The sequence below is a fragment of the Eulemur rufifrons genome, chromosome 2, assembly GCF_041146395.1.
Source record: "Eulemur rufifrons isolate Redbay chromosome 2, OSU_ERuf_1, whole genome shotgun sequence".
NCBI classification, from domain to species: Eukaryota; Metazoa; Chordata; class Mammalia; order Primates; family Lemuridae; genus Eulemur; species Eulemur rufifrons.
In genome coordinates, this window is record NC_090984.1 from 104,779,510 (window position 1) to 104,797,641 (window position 18,132).

An 18,132-nucleotide genomic window follows, 5' to 3' on the forward strand; every position below is an offset into this window, starting at 1 on the left:
CAGGAGCCCCTGGACATGCTTGACAGAGTGGTTTTGATGGCTTGCTGAACCTTGGCAAGGCATAGATAGGGTCCTACCTTCAAGGCAAAAATCATAATCTTGGGAATAAAGCCACCCATAAGTCTCTCTGACAATGAAATTTTGTAATAACACTTATGACCCTGTTCCCTGATGTTGCTTTATTTTCTGTAAAACGTAACCTAGACTATTCACTTCTCCATTGACTCTATATGAAGAAAGACATTTGATATTTTTAAGGGATCATTGCTTTCTTATTTTAAAATTAAATATATGTGAAGTGGGTTTCTGCCAATTAAAAGGGATAGATCTTATGTTGGCATGTAGGTGTCAATCCTGGTCTGAGTCCAAAAGTCCAAGAACCAGGAGCCCCAATATCCAGTGTCTGAGGGCAGGAGAAAATGGGTATCTCACCTCAAGGAGAGAGCACATTTCCCCTTCCTCTCCCTTTTCCTCTATTCAGGATCGTAGTGGATTGAACTATGCCCACCTACCCTGGGGAGGGTCATCTGCCAATTAAATTGCTAATCTCTCTTGTAAATACCCTCACAGACACACCCAGGAATAATATTTTATTATTATTATATAGAATGACCAGTGATGTCAGCATCCCTTAGCTCAGTCAAGTTGGCACATAAAATTAACCATCACACGCTTCCTGTACTCTCTCAACTCTTTATTCTTATGCTTTAGCAGTAGAAACTACAGATTGCTCAAGAAGATGATAAAATTCTTTCTTAATTCATGAATACCATTTAAAAAAATTTCCCTGTAGGGTTTCCATAGACTTATTTATATGAGCCATGCACACATACACACACATGCATATATATATATATATATATATATATATATATTCGTCTTCCTTTCTCTATTTTTTCCTTCCCACACAATTACTTCTGTCTTATTTTTTCCTCCATGAAATAATTTAAATTAAAAAATGTAGAGGTGGAAAGGTTTATGCACTTATCCAGGGTGGAATATTAAGTTTAAGGTAGAAAATCTCCTTAGATAGTCCATGGCAACTCTCAAAAGGCTCCTTCCCAAGGAAGCTGTGCTTTGTTTGCCTCATACACCATGAGGCAAAGTCATATCATGTAACCAAAATGTTTGTACCCCCATCATATACTGAAATAAAAGAAAAGAAAATCCTGTGGTTGGCACAGAGTTGTGCTATGATGACCTCACATGTAGGTTACTGTCAGAGAGTCTGAGCTCTTTGACAAGTGCTTCACTCCTTGTGATTAAAGTTGCTGAATTTCGGTAAATCAGTCCCACCTGATGCTGGCTACAGGCTGCCAGCCTTGGCCCTTTTGAATAATGGACATTGGGAAGCCAGACTTGGTGGACGTGGCCTCCAGGCCTGTCCTGTCCCCCCCTCCTCACACACCCAGCACCACTTCTCCACTTCTCCACTCAGTTCTGGTCTTGCCAGAACCAGCAGGTGCTGGTTTAGCAATATTTCTCAATTTTACATTGGGATGTTTGAGGCTTAGGATTGATTAAGTCTTACCTGGGGAAAAATGGAGGGAAAATGCCTTCTGATGCTTGTTTCCTGAACTTCAAGCAGCACTTCTGTTTCAAGGACACTCTATCAACTTCTGGTTTTCTAGAATGTGAAGAAGAGTTGACTAAATCAATGAGTATGTGTCGCGAAAGCGGATTTGAGCAGTGACAGGCAGAAAATGACTGTATGGGGTAGTTCTTAAACAGAAAAATAATCCCAAATTCAGGAAGAATAATGGGAAATTTGTGGCAGCCATTAGAGTTACCATCTGAAAAACATTGTAAGGAAACAAGTTGTAATTTGATGTTTCTCCGTGAACTAAAAACAGAGCTCAAAGTTAGAAACCAAAGTACTAACATCATTGACAACTTATTTAGTTTTTCCAGACGTACTTCTGTTGCCTTGTTACTTTTTCCACTATACAAGGAAAAGTCAGTATCTTTTTTTTTACATCATATATCCATTTTTATTGGTATTTCTTCCTAATTTGTTTTAAATAGTGTTTTATTTATGATCAAGTTATTTAAGCTGATTTTTTACATATGTGAAAATATTTTCCCTTATTTTCTCTTTAATTTTATCATATGTAATCATTATTGACATATAAGCTGTCTTAATTTTTATTTTTTTAGACTCTATCAATTTTCTCCATGATTTCTAAATTTCTTTAATGTCAGCATTTTATTTTATTTATTTCAGCACATTATGGGGCTACAAATATTTAGGTTATGGAATATCTTTTCTGAAAAGGACATATGACTATTTTAGTGAGGACTGATTACATACCAAATGTAAAAGTGTGTACACCAACTCTCTACAGGGCTTTCCTAAGGCCATGTGCAGTTTTAAGACATTAATAATAATGATGATAAAAAGATTTTGTAAATTTGTAATTCTAAAGATTTGTGTTATCTTAGAATGGGATTTTAGGTTGATGTGAAATAGAGTGTTTTAGAAAAAAATGATCATTCTTTAGGATTGTCTGTTATGCTTATAAATATATATATTTGATACAGATTTCTGTTCGTATGATTGGACAAAACTAAATCTTCCTGTTTATGCTTAATTGAATTTTTAATTGAAATGACATTTGAAAATTGTCCTTATGAAAAAGCCAAATCCTTATATTAAAATGTCATCTTTCTCTGGTTGTAGATTAGAAATACCTTATTTAAGTTGTTCTTGTTAATCCAGTGACATCACACACATACACACATATTCCTCCTCTCTGGGTTACCCACATCCATCAGAAGTTAGGTGGGTGGGCTGTGGAATTTAGCAAGCTCAGATTTAAGATCTTGCCCTGCTACTTGCTACCTATGAGATCTTGGGAAAATTTCCTAACTTTTCTGTGCCCTGGTTTACTTTTCTGAAATCCTTGCTTTCTGACTCAATACTTTTCTGAAATCCTTGCTTTCTGACTGAATCAACAGTGAAAAAATTATTTAATTCTGAAACTCTGTGTGTCTCCCATGGGAAAAATCATTCCTGTTTTTTTTTAATTCTTTAATACTTTTAATGACAGTTGCTTCATCATGTGCTCATGAAGATTAATTGAATTAATATCTTAAAAGCACTTAGTACAGTGTCTGACACATACTAAGTGCTGTGTAAGCCATATCCATTGTTATATTCTCTTTCTGATTTGTACATGATTTCACATCAATAGATGTTTAGTGAGAAGCATTGTTGAAGCTTTTCTTTTTTTTTTTTTCCTGCCCTAAGGCATGTTTCTCTAACTTTTCTTTCTTCTTTTCTTCTTTTCTTGATTCCTCTTCTCTTTTCTGTTCCCTTCCCTTCCCTTCCCTTTCCTTTCCTTTCCTTTCCTTTTCTCCTTCCTTTCTTCTTTTATTCCTTTTCTTTCTTTTTGACACACTGCTATCTATGTTTGACATTAAATATACTCTGTTCAGGAAGGGATATACCTAAATAGATTGAAGTAAGAATAGGAGCTTATAAAATGATCATCTAGAAAGTGTTCTAGGGTTTAGGCCAGGCTCTCATTCATTCAACACCTAGCTATTACATTCTGTACCTGGGCATAGGGGACATCAAGGAGTTCTTGTCTCAACATCTGGTGAGGTTAGATGTGTTTAATTGTTAAATTGTTAAGTCAGAGGAGGAAATATGGTCAATTAAATAATACCACCCCACCCCATCCTAAAAGAAAACAATTGGTTCCAAGTAAGAGAGGACTTACGTGAACTGATATTGGTAAATTTTAGGGGCAAATTGTTAGAAAAACCACTTAGCTTTAAGTTCTAAAAGAATAACTTTCTTATTTCTTTGGTTCTTTAATTCTTTCCTTTATTCCATAATATTTTCTGAGCCCTCACTCTATACCAAAGGCTATATTAGAAATCTGAGATATAAAGGCAAGTAAGACAGACTGACTCCTGCCCTCAAGGGGCTTACATTCCAGTGAGATGTGATAGATAATAAAGAACGTAGTAGTGCTGGCAAACAGCGGACACATTGTCCAATGGAACAGGATAGAGAGCCCAGAAATAAATCTATGCATTTATGGTCAATTGACTTTTGACAAACATACCAAGAATATACAATGGAGAAAGGACAGTCTCTTCAATAACTGGTGTTGGACCTTTATCTCACACCATATATATAAAAATCAACTCAAAATGGATTGAAGACTTAAGTGTAAGCCTGAAGCTGTAAAACTACTAGGAGAAAACATAGGGGAAATGCTTCATGACATTTATCTCAGCCACGATTTCTCGGATATGACCTCAAAAGCACAGATGACAAAAGCAAAAATAAGCAAATGGGATTGCATCCAACAAAGAAGCTTCTGCACAGTAAAGGAAACAGCAGAGTGAAGAGATAATCCATGATTAGGAGAAATATTTGCAAATCATACATCTGACAAGGGGCTAGTATGCAAAATATATAAGAAATTCAATACGATAGCAACGAAACAAATAATCAGAAAATGGATAAAGGACTGAAATAGACACGTCTCAAAAGAAGACACATACAAATGACCAACAGATCTATATTAAAAAAGCTCATTATCAATTCTCAATTATCAGAGAATTGCAAGTTAAAACCACAGTGAGATGCCACCTCATACCTGTTAGAATAGTTATCATAAAGACAAAAGATAACAAGTGTTAGTGAGGGTGTGGAAACAAGGGAACCCTTGTGTATCATTGGTGGGGATCTAAATTAATTCAGCCGTTATGGAAAACAGTATGCATTTTCTTCAGAACACTAAAAACAGAATTACCGTATGATCCATCTATCCCAATTCCATTATATATCCAGAAGAATTGAAATCAGTATGCCAAAGGGATAGCTGTACTCCCATGTTCACTGTAGCTTTGTTCACAAGAGCTAAGAATTGGAAGCAACCTAAGTATCCTTCATCGGATAACCAGATGAAGAAAATATGGTATATATACACAATGGAATACTTTTCAGCCTTTGAAAAGTGGGAAACTCAGTCATTTGCTACAACATGAATAAACTTGGAGGACTCTATGCTAAGTGAAATAAGCCAGGCACAGAAAGACAAACACTGCATGATCTCACTTATATGTGGAATCTGAAAAAGTTGAGCTCACACAAGTGGAGAGTAGAATGATGATTACAAGAGGCTGGGAAAACGGGGTAGGTGGGGAAAGGGAAGATGTTGATCAATAGGTACAAAGTTTCAATGAGGCCGGCCCGGTGGCTCACGCATGTGATCCTAGCACTCTGGGAGGCCCAGGCGGGAGTGTTGCTTGAGGTCAGGAGTTTGAGATCAGCCTCAGCAGGAGTGAGACCCCTTCCTCTACTAAAAGTAGAAATATATTAGCCAGACAACTAAAAAATAGAAAAAATTAGCCAAGTGTGGTCACGCACACCTGTAGTCCCAGGAAGCTGAGGCAGGAGGATCGCTTGAGTCCCAGGGGTTTGAGGCTGCTGTGAGCTAGGCTAACGCCACGGCACTCTAGCCCGGGCAACAGAGTGAAACTCTGTCTCAAAAAAAAAAAAAAAAAAAAATAAGAAAAAAGAATAAAAAATTTATATATTTAATAAATAAAACAAAGCCACGAATTTTCAATTAGATGGGTGGAGTAAGCTTTAGTGATCTATTGCATAGAATGGTGACTAATTTCTTGTGGTGAAAACATTTAACCATCTACTCTTTTAGCAATTTTGAAATGCACAATGATTTTAAATGTTTTCACCACAAAAAAAATAAGTATGTAAGGGGCTGGATATGTTACTTAACCTGATTTAATCATCCCACATTGTAAACATATATCAAAATATCACATTGTACTGAATAAATATATACAGTTATTAATTGATATTTAAAAAATTGGCCACCCTTGAAAGGAGGTACATAGTCCCATGTTGATGGGAACTTAAACAATTTAATAACAGGCCATGTAATTGTTGGGAGTTAAATCAACAGGAAGACATGATGAAGGGTAAATGTAATGCCGGTGGGGGCCTCCTTAAGTAGGATAGTTTGGAGAAAGCTCATTTTGAGCTAAAACTTGAAGAATAAGAGTGAACCAGTGATTTGGAAATCTGGAGAAAGAACATTTCAAGCCACGGGTCCAGCAGGAGCAAAGGAACTTGAAGATAGGAGTGGGCTTGCAGTGTTAGGTCTGTGGTCCTGGGACATGAGCAGGTGTCAGAATCACCTGGAGGGCTTGCCACAACTCAGATTCCCGAACCCTGCTGTCACTCAGTAGGTTTGGGTGGGGACTGAAAGTGTGCTTTTTTCACAAGCTCGCAGGAGATGCAGATGCTGCTGGTTTGGGGCCAATACTCTGAGCATCTTGCGTTAGAGAGGACATGAAAGGAGAAAGGGGTGGCTGTAGCACTGTGAGCTGGGGACGAGTGGTGGGAAATGAGGCTGGAGAAGGAGGCAGGGACCCTGTGAGCTCAACCGTGAAAGAAGTACAAGGCTATTCCCAGACTGATGAGAAGTCATTGCAGGTTCTGTTGGTCTGTGCTGCAAATGCTCTTGCTCTTGGATAGTTACAATGTAGTCAGTCTTCCAGGATTAGCTGATTCTACATGGCATTCACCCCTCTATGCATGTGAAACAAATTCAGTGGAATTGGGAAATAACCTTTAATTCCCTCTGCATTCAATTCCTGACCAACCTTTGACAAATGGGAAAGAGCGCTTACTTTGCAGAGCACATGCTCTCACACTCTGGTTTTGGAAGTGTGAGACAGGCAAATCAGAGGTGGCTACACTTCAGATCAGCCCGATAATTACTGAAACGCTTTTTCTGCATCTACACGGTAGATTTAGTACAGCAAGGACCTGAGCAAAGCGTGTTACATGACTTCCAACAGCAAGCAACATTCAATCTTTTGATGATAAGTAGTAAAAATATGAAACAATTAGAGGATTATATAAGCAGAAGATATGTGTAATAAAGTGCTAAATTGAGTGTTATCATATGTAAGTCAATGAAGCAGATAATAATTGCCGTGGCTACTAAGAAGGGGGAGAATTATAATAATTGCCGTGGCCACTAAGAAGGGGGACAATTATTGCTTGAAGTTACTGAGGAATGTTTCATCTGGGGAAGGCATTCAGGCTGGATCTTAGAAAATCTGAAAGTTAGAAGGGAGGGGAAAGGCCCGGAAAAGCTTTTGTCTTCTGATTCAATCAACACGTGAAGAATTACTGTGTTTTCCCAGTTTTTGCTGTTTTGCTGCCTTTCAAGGTAAAACCTTCCATGTGTTTCTGATTCTTGAGTACAATTGAATTACTAGCCCATTGTCTGGTGAGAGCTGTTTGGTCAGGGAGCCCCTGTGGACTTCTCAGAAGCTTTTGTCCTTTGAAAGAAGCTGTCCTGATTTGCCATTGTTAATGAAACTTGTAGGACACAATGCTCAAGTTTAAGACCCACTGAGAACATGACCATGTACCTCCTTTCATCTCCACATGGGGGAACCGCATGGCAAATGGGAACTACAGAAACCCAGTGGCAGCTCTGTCCCCCAGTGTTAGTGATTGTTTTGAACTTTCTTATGTCATATCCTAATAGCTTTGTCTTATGCGTGCTGGCCCGCACTGCTTCCACCCTTCATGAATAAATACAAAATGTGTTGTCACCAGGAGATGAACCTTTGTAATCATGTATCTCTTTTGAACGTGCATCCTTAAGACCCTGTGTTCTTAATTTTCAATAATTCTGTGCCTGTGTGAGGCTTTGCTTGGAAATTTTGAAATATGCAGTTATTGCAATGGTTGTATTTTTCACTCGGTCAAGTGCTTTTATGCATTAGTTCTTAATATAGTTGCTGAGTCAAAGGACTCATTGCCTTTACTGAGGTTCTCTGGAAAATTCATGGAGTTATCTTTAATATTAAGATATTTGCTGTTAGCTCAGATAATTCTAAAGATACAGGTTTATCTTTAGTCCCAAAGCTAAGGCAGGAAATAACAGTAAAATAGAAAGAATGATGGCAGAGAAGCACCAGGCTGACCTAAAGAGGGATGTTAATTGCCTTCAGTAAAACAGAGATCATCAGCCTTTTTTGATTGCCTGCTTCTATCAGTAAAAGATTTTGAGGATCCCTCCAAAATAGGTCCTTATTTATAAACTATATGCATGTACCGTTGCTCTCACATATTATTAGCACATGAAAGACACACAAAAATAGAAATCATAGAGAATAAAATGAAAAAAGGAACACAGTTTCTAATATTTTGTTTTTATATCTCAAATAATTCTCTTTTGCATCCTCTGGTGTATGCACACTCCATTTAAGAGAATCCACTTTTAAGGTACCCAGAGTAGCAATGTGTGGGGTACTGTAATGATTCTAAAACTTTAAACTGCTTCAGAATTTTCTGGAAGCCTGTAAAAACAGATTTATGCCTCCCCCCAAAGTTTCTAATTCAGCAGGAATGGAGTGTGAGACCCACGCGTTTGCATTTCTAACAAATTCCCAGGTGATGCTGGTCTGAGGACTACACTTTAAGAACCATTGATATAGTCAAGAGCATGGGTGTCATGGTTAGTCTATGTAAGCAGGAAAATCAGCATCCTTTAATTACCAAATGTGTGACTTTTGGTAAATTATTTTGCCTTTCTGAACTCAGCTTTTTTTAAATCTATGAAATGCAGGTAATCACAATTACCACTTAGAGTCACTGGAGACCTCAGTGAGATAATGTAGATAAATTGCTTAGTATCCATTGCTTGTCACCTGCAAAATAATACATGCTGGCTGCTACACTTTCCTCTTTCTCCTTCTTCTCCTCCTCCTCATTGTTATCAACATCATCAGACATCTTTTTAATGTTACAAAGTGGACACAGGGACTTTTGGTTTCAGGATAAAACGTTGTACCTTAATTCTTAAGAATCATGGGAATGCATTTTTTTTTCCTGCTTTACCATTACGCATTAAGAAAGACCATGATCTAAATGAGGTATCTTTCTAGTTGAATGGTAGAGTTGAGGCTCTTTTGCAAAGTCTGCCTAAGGAAGAACAACGTGTTCAGCCCTCTCCCTTCTGTATGTAACTGTTGATACTTTGTGGCTAAGTGTGTGTTGCTGTCATTTTTTGTATATACTGAATTCTTGTTGCATGAGATTGGTGGTTGTGTCTTTGAATGTTTAGGAGCATGAGAATGGTAAACTCAAGTGATTTCTTTGAATTTGATTAATTTTTAACACTTTTTTTCTCTTGTTCTTTCTTCCCCCTTTTCTTGTGCTTCCCTAGGACCTAGTACCACCTGCCAGGAAGATTCGTGTGCCAACCAGGGCGTCTGCATGCAGCAGTGGGAAGGCTTCACCTGTGACTGTTCCATGACCTCTTATTCTGGGAACCAGTGCAATGATCGTAAGTACAGCAGCCTTGTCATACTGAAACTTTTCCAAGACATTCAGAAGTTTGGAGAAACCTTAAGGGACATTATGTAACAAGAAGGCTCTTCTGAAAAATTTAGAAGTAACTATTTCCTTCAAGAACTTGGAAAATAAAGGACGAGTGCTTTTAGGAGAAGAGCAAAGAGACGTTTCTTGTTTAGTAATATTATACGTTCTCCAATTTGCTTACCTCCTGAGTTTTTTCTTTAGATTAGAATAAATACTTGTGACCGAGAAACAATCAAAAGCGATTAAGGCAATATTTTTATTGTAAGAGGTTCAGTTCTCCATTAATTAAATCATCTGGGTAACAATTTTGAGACTGTCCCTATTTGCATGGCCTAGAATTTAGAGGATATTTAAGCAGTGTAGCTGTTTTTTCAAGAAGTCTGAGTGTAGAGAATTTCTTAAGCCTTCTAAATGACAAAGATATTCAGAGTTTATTTTTTTATTAGAAAAGTTTAAAGCATTCCTGGGGGGTTTTCAAGTATAAAGCAGAGATTCCCTCTAGCTACATGTATTGGTATCTTTTTGGTTCATACATACATAGCTGTTCTGTTTATATATTTATATTTTGTGAGTATGCTTTTTATGTATATATCTGGGTATTTGGTTCATATTAGAAGAGAGCATTGTGATTGCTATTTTTGTCCATTAGTGGTGCTTCATGTGTCTCAATTGATTTAGTTCTAATAGAAGATTGATTTCATGAAGGTGATTCTAGCACTAATGGTGGAGATATTTGAATGCTGTGGGCATCTATAACCTGTGTCTTCACTCCCTTCTCAAGTTATTTTCTTAACATGGCCATTTTAAAGACAAGCAAACAGTTGAAATTTCTGAACACCTATTGATTGCAAAGAGAATTTCTTGAAAAGCCGTGACTTAGTGGGCCCTGCTGACCTTCTGACTTTCTAAATGCAGCCTTCACGGTAGAAGTTTGTTTTACAATCCAAACTCATTTGACCTCTTGGTTTTATAAAAACAATGTGTGATGTTATCTGAGCAAATAGTAAAGTCATGTTATAGTTTGCCCACAAGGGAGCAGGCACCAATTACAATGCTATGTCCTTCATGTCTATTTGGTTTTCCTTGACTCCTTATTTTTCAACTTTTTTCATGTGTATGGTGGTATCTTATAGTTCTTTTTTCCATTTTTCTCAATAGCCTTTTGCTCCATATGTTCTTTCATTCTTTTAAGATACACTAAGGAGAAACAAGTTGGAAATTTGTCAATGTAGGGAGAAAATTATATGATCTCCATTCATCTAAATATGTAAGCATATGCCTCTATATTTGTCATGGAAAGGGCACAAATATCTACAGAAAGTTTTGGCATAAGATTGCTCTTGCCAAGTATTTTGGTATTACAGAAATCCTGTTTGCATATTTGTGATTTGGAAATATTGTTTCACTCTGAAGCAGGCTGTTATGGACTCATCCGGAGTACCTGGGGAATCGTGCTATGCGTTCTTTCTTTTTCCTTCAGTTTGTCTGCATAGCACTCACTAGGAAGGCGTTTTTCTCTAAATGATGACATAATGCTTCCTATGCTCACAAGTTTATTCCTTATCACACATACACCCCACTCTGGGTAGAAAATGATCAGGAAGAGACTCTCCACACAGAAAAGGCAGAAAGGTAAGTTATTCTAATTGTGTAAATATGTACCGTCTTCAGAAGGTGTGTATGTAATTTTCTGTCATTAACACATTCTTCTCTGTTACCTGGGACCAGGTATTGTTTACCGTTAAAAATCAAGTAGAATTTTTTCCAGCTTTCTGTGATTGCTTCTGACTTTATCAAGAGCAGATTGTGTCTCAGTTCAGGATGTGGACAATCACATTATCTGACTTGGACAATTTGTTGGTATATAATGAAGTACTCTAACCAGGATTGGGAAAATGTCAGCTTTCTTTTGTGGCAGCAAAATCATATGCTTCAAAAATGTTTCTGTGATATCCAGACTTAGGGTAATATATTTCAAATTGCATTCTATGAATTATGCAGTTGAATATTTTGACTGTAGAAGACCTAAGATCCCAAATCGCTAATACAGTCTGCTTTCCTAGTCTCTTGCTTCAGAGTGGACCGGGGCTTCTGTGATTGGTTAGCTATATGGAAATGATGCAAGAACATCTTAATTATGGAGTGTGATAAATATATAGAATTCAGACATACAGGAAGTGACATCAAAGTTTGGGTATAAATTTTCAATGAAATCCAACCAAATATATCCAAATGGCAGGGTGCCTGCAACTGTTACAGTGGATGATGCTGTATCCAGTGATTGGTATCCAAGGTATTTGGGGGGAACTTCCGTTTTAGAAATATCATCAGAGCCAGTTTGTTCCACCTAGAAAATCAGCCTCACTGTATCATAGATCATTATTTTCCATATCAACCTTGAACCTTTGGGTTGTAATTTGCTATTTCATCTCACAAACGTCTTCAACATGAAGTTACCTATCTGATGTTCTGCGTGCTTACCTTTGTTGATACATTTTTGGTAGATTAGCTTGCAGCAGGAGTGGAGTGTTAGTCACCAGCAGAATTCAACAGGCTCATTCTTACCATGGGCAAGAGCAGGGGGGAAATTGCAAAAAAAAAAAAAAAAAAAAAAAAGAAGAAGAAGAAGAAGGGATAAAATAAACTGATAGAAGAAGGAGGAGGATGAAAGAGAAGAGAAAATCATACTGAGTCATACGGGAGAACACAGAGGTCATAATGACTCCATGTGATTTTACTTCGGTAACATGCATTCCACAAAGGGCCTGCCCTTGACCTAGTAACAGAAGTGGGTCATGGCATTTTAAGTGGAGTGCCCATCAAGGAAATCTGGCCTTTACCTAATTCTTTGGAAGAGAATATTCTGTAGAATGTTTTGTTTATCGCAAATAAATTTTATCCCTTAAAATGTGAATAGGTTAGAGATGAAATCTAATGGCAAAAAACATTTTTTGGGGAAAAAGTTTTGAATATCTCATTTTCCATGAGCAGTTTCTCAGGGCAACAGATTGATCCTTAATGAAATGAAAACATCTCAATTTATTACTATACATCCAAGAATAGAAACTTGCTCAACAGAGAGATGGCTGGGTTTCATATTTTCCAAAATGAGGTACTTAGTCCATCATGTGTAAAAAAGTTAATTATGTCATGACTTGTAAGGTTCTAAAAAATGTCTGCATTGTAGGGTATTTCCTTCTAACATTGGTTCTGTCACTTATGACTTTTTTTTTTTCTTCCCTGTTTGCCGAACATGATGTTTGCTTGACACTTTTAAGGTGCTGTTACATAGATATTGCCACCATTAATAATAGAGTGTACATTGTAAAACTTCATCTCATTTAGTATGAATAAACCAAGCCTGGAAAATTTCACTTTATTCTATCATTTTTTGTGAAAAGCATGGTGGGTTGATGGAGGCAGTAAGGTGAATTCCGGGTTCACTCTTATAAAGATAGCTATGCAGAGCTGGAATGGTGGTAGTGAAGGTGTAACACATACTCTCTAGAGCTGATACATGGTTGAGTAAGTGTGACTCCCTTGTCTGGGATAGAAAAAAAAAATTCCACCTGATTAGAAAACCGAAGTGTAATTGATTTATTAATTGTCTTATATAGTTTGAGATATGACCTTCTACAATTTTGTCTAATGATAAAGTCATGGGGAATTTCTTTCTTTTAGGTTGACTTTTAGGGCTGTTTTTATATTATAATGGACTTAATCATCCCAGAATCAATTTTGAGTTAATGTAGCATCCAATAAAATCCATGGAAGGATGCATAAGTAATATTTTCCAAAGATAATCTTCAGTTCTTTTGAAGAATTTGTAACTGAGGTGGTTGACTTCTCAGACAGTGGGCACCACTTGAAAATCAACCTAATGACACATGCGTTGGACCACATTTTAAGGACAACAACAAAAACGGAATATTACAAAGATTCTTATAGGGATATTCTTCTTGGGTTTTGGGTTGTTACTGGTATTTTAAATGGAGGACTGAGAGCTTGGATAATTCTAGCATGTTGTAGACATTTCACCATCAGGTGAATCAAGAATCCCTTTCCCATATTGTGTGGCCGTGCTACTCCTATTGGCAGTCTGCTGGTGAGTTCCTCTCTCCTTCATAACATCAAAAAACATTGTGTAAAATCCAATTTGCCTACATACACCCACGAATATACAAAAGGTTGTCATTTGTAGTTACGTTGTGAAAATAGTTTTAAACACCTCATATCTCTCCTTAACAATGTTGTTGCCTTTTACCATGTCCAGGACAACTGTTTTGAGTTGCATACAATTTTGGGGTCTTGTTACTGCTTCTGTGCCCTGGAGAAGCACATGTGGAAACATCTGTGGCACATGAGTCTTTAACACACTTTAAGTTCCTGAGTTTAGAAATTGGGTTTTCATAATGGCTTTGTGGGGTAAAAAAAAAAAAAGGGAATAGATGTGAGTCCTCGGCCCACTCTCAGCAGCCAGCTACACTGTGCTACCCTGCTAGTCGTACATTGCAGGCTGCTCGTTGGAGATATTGCTAGGTTCACAGTGGCATGTGATAATAGATGTTCTGTGCTCACAACAAATCAATAGCAAGCAGCTGTGGATTGTACAGATAGTGGAGTGTGAAGCACCTTTTCGAACAGTTTTCTGCTGGAGTGGCTGTTAAGCTGCAGTGCTGACTATTGATTAGCCTTTTGCTTTTTATTCATTGTGTGGGTTTATTTATTTTTTAATGTAGGTTGGTATATTGATTAAATCTGTTAAAAACACATTTTCCATTTGGGCTTCAGAAAAAATAAGCATTATGTGCATTGCTTAGTGTACAAACAAGGGGATAGACCTGTGTATACCAATTCTGTCACTTGGGTCCACATAAGTACGTAGGCATTATATTATGAACCTATGCTATTAGGAAACTGTTTGTATAGCAATAATTTTTAAGGATATATCAAAGTATAGTATATCTGTGTTTTTGGTTATGTGTTTATATCCCTCCCCTGTTTTCATACTTTGCTTCTCCATCAAATAAGCCATTTGTGAGAAGTTCAGTTGTTTGCTGCTTAGAACACACTTCATCATTTATTCATTTATTCATTTATTCACTCACCAGGCATTTCTTATTTGCAGATATGATCATGAGTAAGATAGAGTTCTGTTCTCAAAGACATTCTCGTCTAGTGGGGGAAGACACATATGAAGGTGCTTCAATAGAACCATGAACAGTATACAGTGAGGAGTCATGGAGTAGAGTGATGGCACCTCCAGGGTTGAGACTCCACAAAAAAGAGAAGCTGCTATTAGTATAGTTTTAATTGAACTTGATTTAATTGAACTTTTAATGAGTCTTGAAAAATTTGCAAGTATGTCATAAGCAAATATGGTATGGAAGAGGGTTGAGAAAGAAAAGCAGCATTCCAGCAAGCAAGCAGAGAGAAATATGGTACAGCCACGGTGAACATTCTGGCTATTTCCTTCTTGTCTTTATTCTGAGCATTAGTATGACTAAGATCATCACACTCTGCTTGAAATTTGTACTGTGCTTTATTTGGTTTAACTTGCATGCTAATGCATTTTTCAAAATATAAAACACATTATTAGATTTCCTAATCTCCTTTAGTAGAATGCACATAATGGGGCTCAGTTCCTGGGGAGAAATTCCCCCACACTGAATTCGTTGCTGGATCCTGGATGTAGGCCTAATAGGGAGCAAATCTCGATGATTTCACTGGATCATTGGTGGACAGTGATCTTGGAAATTTATTTATAACAAACCAAGTCTTTATAAGATTGATTTGTAATGAATTATTAAATGATAAAGGGTATCAAAACATAGTCACTGATTTAATTAGCTATAGAATCAAATGCCTTAAATACCAGTCCTCACTCTAACCCTATGAAATTGAATTCACTTAGTCTCTTGAAATTTTGCTATAGCACAAGGAATATAATAGGTACTTAATAAATAGGAGTAACGGCAGTGTTTATTATAACTAATGATATTTGATAGTTGTCATGTCCTTAGCATGTTCTTGACGCTCATACTAGAGACTTTATAAAGATCTCATCCCTTTAATCATCCCAAAATCCTTAAGAAATACTATGCTACTCTTGTCCTGATTGTAACAATGAGAAAAGTGGAGTCACAGTTATCAAGTAGCTGAATGAGGGCTTGAACTCTGGTTTGTCTGGCATGAAAGTTTACATTCTTATTAGTTTTTCTACTACTTAGTCATTATTAGAAATATTAACAGTTTAAAATCTATATTATTAGGTTAGGGTGTTTAAGCAAGTCTTCACGACATCCAAATTGCATAAGTATATAGGGTTGGAAAAGGGAAACTGTGTTCTTTTTTGTTAATTTTATCATATTGTGGAATTCTGAAAGCTATAGGTATGTGGGTCTTAACGCTTAGATAAAGCCATTTAGAATTAAAATATTTTTAGCCATTACAGAATTAGAATTAGGATATCTCCCCCAAACTATTTATATTTTCATTCTCTGTTTACCTAGATCTTCTGATTCCCATCTGTTTGCTTTACTGAAATTCCAGTATGTCATATAGCATAGCGGAATTAGTGAGACCACTAATGTGGAATGGGATGGTCTGTGTTCAAATCTTGACTGTCATTTCATATTTATGTTACCTTGGAAAAGTTAATAATTCCTCTGTGCCTCTAAAAAGCAGATAATTTGTAGGCTCTGTCTTGCAAGAATGTTGTAAACATAAATCGAATTTGTAACTGTGAAATTTAAGACATGGCACAAAATAGCCCCTATGGAACTGTTGGCTATTCTTTGATATAATTTTTTTTTAAAAGTTAAAAACATGACTCATACAAATATAATTTTTATAAAGTTAAAAACAAAACACTCATACAAATACAGAAGGAATGTGTGTCAGATTTATTTAATTCTTTAACAAGGGAAACAACAAGATGGTAAAGTGTAAACAACAAGATGACAAAGGAATATTTGAAGAACTGGATATTTATAGGCACTAAAAATATTAAAATATAAATTTAGGGTAGATTTAAAACTGATGACTGTCCCATGGAGCAAAAATCCCATAACTTTTGATGTCATCTTCTCTATTCAACATAAATCTACAGGTTAACATGTCATCTCATGGACCCCAATTAATAATAAGTATTGGGGTCTCTGGACTCCAATTAATAGTAAGTATCAGTGTCAAGCACAGGCACATTCTCCAACAGAATTAAATATTTCTTGGGCAGTATTGCTAAATAATGTCCTTATACGTAATTGAAAAGACATGGTTTTTCCCCTATCATTTTTCCTAAGTTTTGGATGATTTTTTATTAATAGTTACCATATATTCCATTTCATATCCTTTTTTTACCTTGAATATCTTTCTTAAATACAATCGCTTTTTATTTTTTAACCATTTAACTGTGTGCCGATCATTGTGTTGAATTCATTGTCATTTTGTCATTTAAACCTCACAACAACCCTAAAAAGTAGATATTATTGTGATCCCAGATTCAGAGGCAACAGAACTGAGACACAGACAAGTCAAGTGATTTGCTAAAAGTGACAAAACTGTTAGTCTGGGGGACAAAGATTCAGAGTTACATTGTTAGACTGCAAAGTCTAGACTCTTGACTGCCAAGGTCTCCTGAATACCCAGAGGAAGGCTTCTTGAAAACTCGTCTGAATTCATAGGGATTTAAGATTCACATAGCTGCATAGCTCAACTACTTCTGTTAGCATCAATTATACTGTAATTTTTGGTGCCTACATTGCTGTTTGTGAGGTGGGGGGTATGTTATTCACTTTTTACTTTATTCACTTTAAATAAGGGCATTGTTATGACTGATTTGCTCAGGTAGCAGGATCAGAAGTTCCATCAAACAATAGCCATTTTGCAAGTTGGGTACATCCACTCAGGCAGGGGGCTTAGTCTGGAGAAGTCAGTATGGCTGAGAGGAACAGAGCAGTATAGTGAGGGCAAGATCCAGAAGGTAAGAAAGATACAAAGGGAGCAATTATGAGTAGGCAGCACCAGTGGTAATGCCCAAAGTTATCTCCTTACATCTGTTTTTATTATTGGGCCCACAGATATTCAGTGTAGCCAAAAGGAAGCCAGAGGATGGTAATTAAGCCCAGGGTCTTTTAAAAGCAAGGATGAAGATGCTGGCATTCTCAGTTCTGTAGATGCAAGTTTTAGCTTGTCCATGCAAATCACTCTTGCTTTTAAGTTCCACTGATAACTAGAAGGGACAATTTTGGGTATCCTCAAGTGACACTGAGGGCTGATATTAATGCACATGCAATTTCAAACAGATTCAGCAAGAGCCAGAACTGCTTGCAGCTGTGTTTTTCACAACTCTCTTTGAAAATAAGCTGGAACTCACAGGTGAAATATTAGTTTCGACAAATCCCAAGTTGACTTTTGGACCTATGGTTCAAGGAGAAATAATTTCTACAATTCAGGGTCCTGTAGCTTGTCAGGGATTATTATGAGTTGTTGGAATTTGTGGCCTCACTAATTTCATTTCAGCCATCTTCAGCATGCTATATTTGTAAACCATTTTTATTGCTTTGTTTAATTATAGCCCATTCATTTTTAGTGTGCATGGCTGGTTACTTATTGATGGTGATGGCATAATCCACTGAGAGCCTATTGGTTCACAGAAGACAATTTTTATATTACCTTGTTAGTCACATCCAGGTGCGATTTTAATGTATTTTTCATTATAGACTTAAAATTTCTTATAT

General features: G+C 36.8%; 1 protein-coding gene across 8 annotated transcripts in view; it reads left to right on the top strand.

Annotated features, from left to right (window-relative positions):
* Positions 1 to 18,132, top strand: part of NRXN3 (neurexin 3) — a 1,493,796-nt gene that overhangs the window by 695,538 nt on the left and 780,126 nt on the right. For all 8 annotated transcript variants that reach the window (XM_069465175.1, XM_069465177.1, XM_069465179.1 and 5 more), the window contains one exon: positions 9,237 to 9,356. In XM_069465175.1, coding sequence (XP_069321276.1) covers positions 9,237 to 9,356 — 120 coding nt within the window. The remainder of the gene's footprint in view (positions 1 to 9,236; positions 9,357 to 18,132) is intronic.